General features: G+C 36.1%; 2 protein-coding genes across 2 annotated transcripts; one reads left to right on the forward strand and one right to left on the reverse strand.

Annotated features, from left to right (window-relative positions):
* Positions 1-2023: 2023 nt before the first annotated feature.
* On the reverse strand, positions 2024-3694 carry LOC137387625 (THAP domain-containing protein 1-like). The gene is made up of 2 exons (XM_068074108.1): positions 3623-3694; positions 2024-2605 (listed from the first exon to the last, which is right to left on the reverse strand). The coding sequence occupies exons 1-2, from the start codon at positions 3692-3694 to the stop codon at positions 2024-2026; spliced, it is 654 nt and encodes a 217-aa protein (XP_067930209.1).
* Positions 3695-3895: 201 nt separating this feature from the next.
* Positions 3896-9287, forward strand: LOC137387635 (glucose-6-phosphate exchanger SLC37A4-like). The gene is made up of 5 exons (XM_068074119.1): positions 3896-3969; positions 5185-5411; positions 6745-7100; positions 8061-8199; positions 9016-9287. Exons 1-5 carry the CDS (start codon positions 3896-3898, stop codon positions 9285-9287), a joined length of 1068 nt encoding a protein of 355 aa, XP_067930220.1.
* The last annotated feature ends 250 nt before the right edge of the window (positions 9288-9537 follow it).

Consider the following 9537-nt stretch of genomic DNA (forward strand, 5'->3'; position numbering starts at 1 on the left):
AAAGCTTTGTTGGGCCTGTAACCCATTGCGTTCATGCCCTGCTGCTATGTTTATACAAATAGAACAAATTACGCTGCCGTCATGATTTATAATGTAAAGTAGAGTTTAAATTACATTCTAAAGCAGAGTATTAAAAAACGACGAATAAACATTGATCACTTACCTGGACAATTAACCGATAACAGGATATGCATAATAAAGACAAATGGATCTAAGTTTATGCAGTATTCATTCCATGACTTTGTATAGGAGTTGTCTGATCTAAGTAGGAAAAAATCTTTTAAAATGGACATACTGTGTGCTGGCACTTGTCTCATCACGACAGACAAATCAAGCTAATGGCAGCTTACTCAAATGGCTAGTTTGAGTAAGCTTACTAATAAGAGCTAACTACTCGCTCTCATGATTGAGCGAGCATAAAATTATGCTACTGAGCTCCATGAGAGCAGTAGCGTATTTGCACCCATATAACAACATATATCATCTAAATAATCCATCAAGCTTGTGTGGCTTTATTGGTAAGAGATTAGACTGGCAACGGGAGGCACCGATATCACATCTTCTGCAATACAGATTCTTCATTCTAAGCTTCTAATAGCCATAGCTGGACATACACAGAAACGCAGAACACAAACTTTGATAATATGTAGATGTATATAGATTGATGTTTTAGCAATTCAGCAATTGTATAATGTTACTTGTACATATTAAAATATGTTTAAGCAGGTGTATAACACCTAGGACTTCAAAACTTATTCTGAGGTTTCTGAGGTTTTGAGGTCCTGTTTCGTGAATATGATATATTTACGAAACACTTTACTTGTAGGTATGATTATGAGTGCACAGACCTGTACTTACACTGTCAGTAAGTTTTTGTGCAGCTGGGCTACAGACAGCTACTCACCACGGATTATGTTAGTGACTGGCTTGTTTTTTACCGGTTTCATTATCCTCGCGTACCCAGGTAGTTCCAGCCTCTTACTACATGTATTATTACTCGTGCAGCTATAATACACCAGCTGTCTGTTTCATTATAAATATTAACAATCAGCTTACAGAAGTGACTGAGCAAAACAATATTGAATATAATAGTCTGAGCAAAAAGTGAACTCGTATATTGCTTAGAGTTGTCTACTCCCCTTTTTTAATCTCTGAATAAAAGAGAAAACAATTCTCCTAATTTAGTGAGTTTGTGTGCATCTGTTGGTGATATATTTGCAAACTACTATTGTATTTAGATTTATTTTTATAAGCGTTTGTCGAGTGGTGAGTCATAACACGTTCTTAATAGTGCCGTGGAGTATATCATATACTGAATCATATTTACTTGAAATTTTCTTTAATTGAATTTTTGTATTCTGACTTTTTTACCCATAGATATAGTAAACCCTAGATATGCGAATAATCAAAACAAGTGAGGCCTATAATTAGCATGACGCGACGTCACGGTGATGTGCAAAGCGAATCAGCTGGTCTATTAACTCCTATTGACTTAGCATTAAAAACTGCTCAATTTTTCCATAGTTTGTGCATGCAAGACTGCATATTTTATTGATAATATATAAAACTGACTTTGGATGAGAAAGGCAAGAATCTTAGACACATGGTAATGGATAATACCAATGATTTAGAAGCTTCTATATCATTGATAATACAAAGAGTGACCAAATAGAAATTAAACTAATAACAAACTAATGAACCAAATGAGATCTAGAAGCAGTAAAGTTGGACCACTGTATTAAACACCCATTAGACATGACTGAAAATAACTAGACGAGATAGCTTTTGTCTAAGGCTGGTTGAACTAGATTCCTGCTTTGAAGCGGCATAGTGTATTCTGATTTTAATATAGTGATTTACTATAGTTTTGAGTAGATTGGTGGCATGCACTGTGCATGCACTGTGCATGAGACAATAATTCTCCGAGACATCCATCCACCGATGTAAGCTCTATATTGTTAAGTTTATTGTCCTTCTTCAGTATTGTGATCAAATTATTTTGAATCCTATTCCTCTGCTTTAATCAACAGACTCTCTGCTGTAGAGTTTTGATTTTTCTTTTTAATATTGAAATACGTGTGACAGCAGGCTGTTTAGGTCTACCACCGCGTCGGCAGCTCGTTGTCGAGGCTGTAGGTGTGTCCTGATTGCTAGAAGCTGCAGGTTGCTCATCATCATGGATAGTAGTATCACCAGGTGTAGTATTTTCAGGGTCAGGTATTATGGTGCTGGCTGCTGTCTGAGATGTTCTTCCACGTTTCGGCAGGCTTTCTGTTTTTATGGTTGGTGTCTGTATTTTCATAGCTTTTGGCTGAAGGTAGGTTGGATAAGCTGTAAATATTGTAGGTATTACGTCAGATTTTAGCATTGGGTTTCTTCCAATATCTGGTGGAATCATGTAGCAGTCTTTCTCAACATGTTCACTGTATAATACAGAGCTTGATGTTGGAGTCCAATCCTGTCTTCGCACCGCCTTTATCCAAGCATTAGGGGTTTCAGCTGGTTTCTCGTTTGAAAAGCGATGAAACGCCAGATCTGGGCATTTCTCAAGATTGCTTGAACATCCATAGGCACAGCACCAGTTGCGGCTTGACTTTTTCTTAGCCTAAACATTAACAATACATACATGTAGTAGAATGAATATCATTACATTACTCGGAATGAGACAAAAAAGGAATTCGATCAATCATGCCAAGCTAGATTACAACCTTATCAGCTGAGAGACAAGTTTGTAATATGTGTTGTTGTAATCAGTCTAACACTCTTTCTTTTGATAGTCCCAAGCATTCATCCACTTCACTTTCAATTCAGAATAATCATAGAAAGGTATGTTCGTTGTTATGAGACCATGATAAGACAAAAAAGTTCAGTTGAGTTGGTAGTTGATTTGTTTCCAGTAGTTTCTTACAACGTGAACCAATGATATAGTACACGTGCAAAGGTTAGGTTTACCAAGTATTTAAAATTTGTATTGTGGGTTCACATACCTGGGTGTTGTAGCCTCCTCTGATGACATTTCACCAAGAATTTGGTCTTATTGTAACGTTTATGACTTAAAAACTAGTAGGACAAGCATGCTTTCACTACTAAACTCATTGCTCAGCTGAAGGCTCTGTTGCAATGATGCACATCACTGCGACGTAACGTTGTGAGAACAACAGCCAATTATAGGCCTCACTTTTGCTCCATTGTAATGATAGCTATTCGCCAATCTAGGGTTTACTATAACTATGTTTTTACCCATGCATCTTGGCAATGCTAAGCTTCAACCAATATACCTTAGTATTTCTTAGACTGTTCCAAAATATCTCAGTTTGGGAACCCGGGTTTCAAATCTTTATCGATGACCTTTTCAGTGAATCAAGGTCACACCAATTATTGTGTTCACATTTGCTTGTTCTGCTCTTCTGTTATTTATCTATCTGATAGAACTTTCAGAACAGCAAATTTTGCTAGTGTAAAACTCTTTGTCAATGCATTGTCAATAGTTATAGCTAAATAGTCAAATTCACCATGTACACCTGCATGCTACCTTTTTGTATGTGAGTATATACAGTAGCACTTATTTTTCACAACTGAACTCGCCTTTCAGCATCCAAAGTCATGCATTGTATTATGTTACTTTAAGTGACATGACTTTGAGTTGCCATGGTGATGTGCCATTATAGAGATTCAAGCTGAGCTCCTTTTTCATGCTGCTAGATATAGGCTGTATTAATTTATAAACAATAAACATATAGTAGTACAATAATATCTATGGTATGTCAAGGTCAACATGGAAGTTTAAGCCAGGTGGGTGTGTTTTGTTCATATAATCTTGTTGTGAAGATAACTCTTGCAAAAATGATTACGATTATTCACAAATGTTTTAGACCAAGAAGGCTGGCCCAGTTTAATGTTGCTATCTGGAGCGAATGGAGTGGCGCAAGGTCTTGGCTGGCCTGCAGTTACTAAAATGATCCGTGCTTGGTGAGCTGCTACCAATAAACCTCAATAAAGGTTAACAACAAGCAACATATTTCTGCATTTTCGTTTACGTTTACTTTGTAGGTCCACTTTAACTTTCACTTTGATAAATAGGATGTGATGGCAGAAGTTGTCAGTTTTATTAAAATGTTTACTTGCCATTACCTTTTGTTTTTATTCGTATTTCAATATAATTAATAATACTTCAATAGAACTTAGCTAGAACTAGCGAACTGAACACTAGCTAATATCAAACTAGCAACTTGTAAACTGCTCCCCGATTGTCAGTTTTCATGCTTAACAAACTTAATAGACAAAAACTTTATTTTTTAATCATAAATATTATATACAATAATCTTTATATCCTGCAAGGGCTTGTTTTGACCCACTTCGTATGTATTATACATATAAATAATATAGTAGGCCCCACGATCGGTACAACCTACAGAACATAAGTTACCGAAGTGAGTTAAACTGGTTGAGATGTTGCACCAAGTTGGTCATTCATCTCACTCCAGCATTCATCAGTTTGATAGAATGCATCGCTAGCCAAAGACCAGAGTGTCTTGCGTTTGGATTTATCATCAAAGTTAGTCTTGGTGCTCTGATTTGAACTGTTTTGTACAAGTCGGGCATGAAAGCAGTAGCCAGGCTCTCAAAAAAGCAAACGGCTGCCTGCCTCTGCAAGTGAAAAATAATTAGGTTAGGAGCATTATAGCAGTAGTTGGATGGGTGTGAGCTCAAAGAAGTATTTCAGAGTTGTTTGCCCTAATCAATCCAAGCTCTAGCCCTCACTAGCTGGTATTAATTATAGCTTTGTGCTGCAAATAGCAGTTTATATGAGCATTAGAGCTGAAGTTATTTCTCTTTCAGTAAGAACCGATAAAGTCAAAGGCTACAAAAAGTGATAGAGGAATTGCCATTCTGTATGCATATTCCTTATATGATAAAATTTTTGATTTTATCTATAAGGAAATATAATTATATGTATTGATAAAAATAATACATGTATATAGTTCTATGTTTGAACCAATAAAAAACAATAGAACTGTGAGATTTTCCTTAGAAATTCAATTAATGATGTAAACAAGAAGTTTCAGGTTTTTTACATATTTTTTGTTGCATTTAGAATTAAATTCTTTATTTTCTTTGTTACCTTTTACATTTGGCACTTCTGCTATCATCTATATTTTTGCAATTACTACTACTATCCTCCAGGTATCCACCAACGCAGTTTGGTTTCTGGTTTGCTATACTCACCTCCGCTGCCAATGGAATGAGCGCTGTAGGCCCAAGTATAGCCGCAATTCTTTCTGTTCACCATGGATGGCAAACAGCGATGCACCTTCCAGCCTTGTTAGCAATAGCCACTTCTCCTTTTATCATATTTTGCACGTGGGATAAGCCCTCTGACGTAGGATATGAAGATCAGCTCACTTTGGGAGGTAAATTTTAAATGAATGCTTTAAAATAACTAAAACAATAAAATGACAGAACTTAAATGATCTTAAGACAAAATTTATGTTAAAGGTTACCACAGGCCTGCCAACCCAAGAGTGGGGCAATGCGTGAGATTTGGTTTTGGGGCAATTGATGTATCAATGATACTATATATAAAATTGTGGAAATTGGGGCAAAAATCTCACGCATTTTCTTTTTTTATTTGGGGGATTGCATGAGTCTCACGCTCAATGCGTGAGAGTTGGCAGGTATGGGTTACCATATGAAACGACCCTTATGATTTGACTAGGGGTTGTCTCCTCCTTCTTCTATTATTTCTTTATTCCGTAATTTTAAAGGAAAGCTCTGATGCCGGTGGGCCTCACTGACTAATTAATACTGTGGCTAGAGATCTAATCTGAGATTGCTGACATATACTGGTGTAATAGTCTTATTCCCTGTAACCTATCAGGTTTATTGCTTGTTGTCAAGAGTTAGATAACTCCAAAGTTTGGCTCAGCTTAGATACAAACCTTACTGTTAAGCTACCATGCGGATGGTGTGATTTGCGCCTGCAGAAATGGGGTCTGCTAACCCTAGCTACTGCGTGTAACTAAAACCCTGACTCTCTAGTCCACAGTTTTCCAGTTGCAGTGAAAAGGGAAGGTTAACTCCAACTACATCCTTTTGAAAAGGCTTAGTGCAGCTGCAATTTGCACACGTTTGATTGAATGTAGGTGTTATAGTCTTCTCTCAGTAAAACACCTGTACCTCTTTCAAAATTTTCAACCTTTTAGCCAGAAATCAAACTAAATATATTACATCCTTTTGAAGTTTTTAAAACATGATTATGCGTTAATGGTTCTCTATCATGGTTCGCTGTCATGGTTCGCTGTCATGGTTCTCTATCATGGTTCTCTATCATGGTTCTCTATCATGGTTCTCTGTCATGGTTCTCTATCATGGTTCTCTATCATGGTTCTCTATCATGGTTCTCTATCATGGTTCTCTATCATGGTTCTCTATCATGGTTCTCTATCATGGTTCTCTATCATGGTTCTCTATCATGGTTCTCTATCATGATTCTCTATCATGGTTCGCTGTCATCATCATTACTACGCAGATAATTTCAACATTTCAAGACCATAATATGATCAAAAGTTTGAAGATCATACGAGCATTTGTGTAAAGGTACACTATGACAACTGACATCAACTTAACTTCTGATTTCAAGCTCAACTATAAATTGTTGTAACTACAAAAACTTGGAAAGTAACATTAGATAACTTCTTTGCTCCCAGCCTTTGATATCAATGTTAGTGTGATGTTTCTTTACAGGCGCTGAGCATGGCCATTGGTCAGATATGGTGGGCAGTGATTTTTTAATGCTCCTCGTCTCTTCCTTCGGCTTTTTGTTTGTTGTCAAAACTAGCTGCAGCGAATGGGGTCAGGTATATCTCGTAGAAGAACAGGGAGTGCCCTATTATACAGCCTATGGGTGCTTCACATCTATAGAAGTTGGAGGCGTAGTAGGCTCGGTAACTCTGGGTGGTCTAACAGACTTCATGATTAGGAGAGGATATTACTTCGGATCTGGAAGATCTCCTAGAATGATAGTAGTGCAGCTTTGTGCGGCTGGTTCTTGCCTCTTCCTAAACACTTTCATTTTTGGGAGTGACCCTGAAACATCCAAGGCAAGTTGCTAATATTATATATACTTTTATATGAGTAGCTCATGCTTGTAGCAGCTGTTTATACATGTCTAGTGGTATGTGACATATCGTAAACTTTCTTTTATTTAAACTACTGAATTTAAAGAATTTATGTAGTTTTGTATTGTATTATGTAATAAATTACATATAATGTAAAGTGTTAAATCAAAGTAAGTTTTCAAACTTAATTTGAATAATGAGAGTCCAATAGTTAGCCTTAAAAGTATTGTTTGCTCTCTCATTGTTCTTGTGAGAGAAAAGGATTAATGTTTTGAAGACAATTGCATGAGGCATTTTAGAACAGCTTTTAAGAAACTGTCAAAAAGTCACTTTGGATAGATCTTTTGAAAGGCCATCCGCTGATGGTGCTAAAATTGACAGTGGTAAAAGAAAAACGTAAAACAAAAACATTAGAAAATGATAAAAAAATTCTTAGTTTTAATTTTTATGTTACTGTACAGTCATTAAATTCAGAAATCAAGTTTAGTTTTTTCTTTTTAAAAAGCCATATGACGGAGTTTTGTGACAGATATGACAGATTAGGCAATTTACATGTATTTTACTGTGTAGATAACGTAAAATCCCAACAACGTAATGTTTTCGGGACGGATTATTTACGTTGTAGGAATTTCTAATGTAGGTGATAGACAGGTAGGTTGTTGTTACTAACCCTAAAAAGACTTCATAATATAAAATATGATACAGTTTGTCCTAACCAGATATAAGCAAGCTTTATGACAATTTAAAAGGAAGTGTCAGTAGACTTACTCGTTGCCTCATTGCTAGAGATTCTTCAAATGCCGAGCACGATGAGCCATTTTGTAAATAGTAAACACCAACTGGGTAAAAAATGCGGAGATATAGAGTATTACAGCTTAGCATTGAATCGTGCACGAATGCATCTGTTGGGAATGAATCGTAACGCAGATCCATTTCTTTTAGACATTTATATCCGTAGTTGCATTCTGCATGGGTTTCTGCTTGTACGGAGGGATTGCCCTTATTGGTACGATAGCTATCGAGGTCGCACCCATACATATGACGGGTGCAGCTCATGCTATCATTGGCTTAGCGGCTAACAGTGAGTAGCTATAAGCATTTGCAAGCTTTGTTTTCAATTTAATTTTTTATCATAAGTCAGTACGATTAACTAATTAAAACCCTTTAACCACAGTGTCTCGATGTACCATCCAGACTGAACTGTTATTACTACAAAAGTTTAGGAGGCATAAATTATTACAGCGCAAGCTGTTGATCTATAATGTTTTTGATTTATCGTTCTGGTTTTGCAGAAGGTTTCAATGCGTATCACTAGCCTTATATATTCTTATTTGATTAAAAATATCTTGTTAGTTATTTACCTATTATTCATTGAATATCCTTTCTGTTACTTTATTTAATAAAAACTTGAAAAAGTTTGCCAAGTAAAAAATCATCAGCATACTAAACAAAAGAATATATTTGATCACTCAAAACCCTAATTATAGGATTATGCATTTTCATTAGCCAACCTTCGAGCTCAAGAATGAGTAATGCTCACCCTTTGATATATTGATCATTACTAAACTATCGCGAGTCATTTGTTGCGACTGGGCTGGTTGTTGGATTGATAACAAAATGCATTTATCAGACCTGCTAAAAATATGTATATATAATCCTTACTATTATTATTGGTATTACATATACATGTATATATATATATATTACACCTCTATGTTAAAAATGTATCGGAAACAGAATATCTCTTTTTGAGTGAGAATATCATTCTCTATCAATACCAAGAGCCAAAGGCACCACCCAACACACACGCGCACACACACACACCTAATAAATGTTGTTTGTCAAATACTTATTAAACAATACTCTATGCAAACTGTACTTCTTATTTCTACTTTAGTTTCCTCTGTGATAGCTGGCTCCCCAATTCAGTATATGTCTCAAGTCTGGGACTGGTTCACAGCGTTCATGCTAATAAACATCACCTGCTTGGCGGCTTTTCTTATACTAATCGTTGGAAAGAATGTGCCAGCCACATATTTGGAAGAACCAACAGATGGACCACCCAGACTGCGTGAGTATTTTAACAATGAACAATTGGCCAAATTTTACACATCGGTAGCATTGAATCACAAGCAGTATTTGGAGAATGTTGCTTATACTTTAGGATGAAGTAAAACATTATTTGCTAATTTTGTCAACATCTTCTATAACCTCTATCAGATTCTTACTCACAAATTAGCAAATCCGTATGCATCAATTTTTAAACTTTTTGTAGATTTGAGCACTGATCTCTAGAATCAATAATTCAAACTACTTTAATTTTAGGGCAAATCAAAAGATCATAGGGACACAACGCATTGATGGATGGTGACCAAATATACGGAGCTCCCTGAAGCTGTTATTGTTATATCAGAGGAGC

The sequence above is a fragment of the Watersipora subatra genome, chromosome 1 (genome assembly GCF_963576615.1).
Source record: "Watersipora subatra chromosome 1, tzWatSuba1.1, whole genome shotgun sequence".
In the NCBI taxonomy this organism is placed as follows: Eukaryota; Metazoa; Bryozoa; class Gymnolaemata; order Cheilostomatida; family Watersiporidae; genus Watersipora; species Watersipora subatra.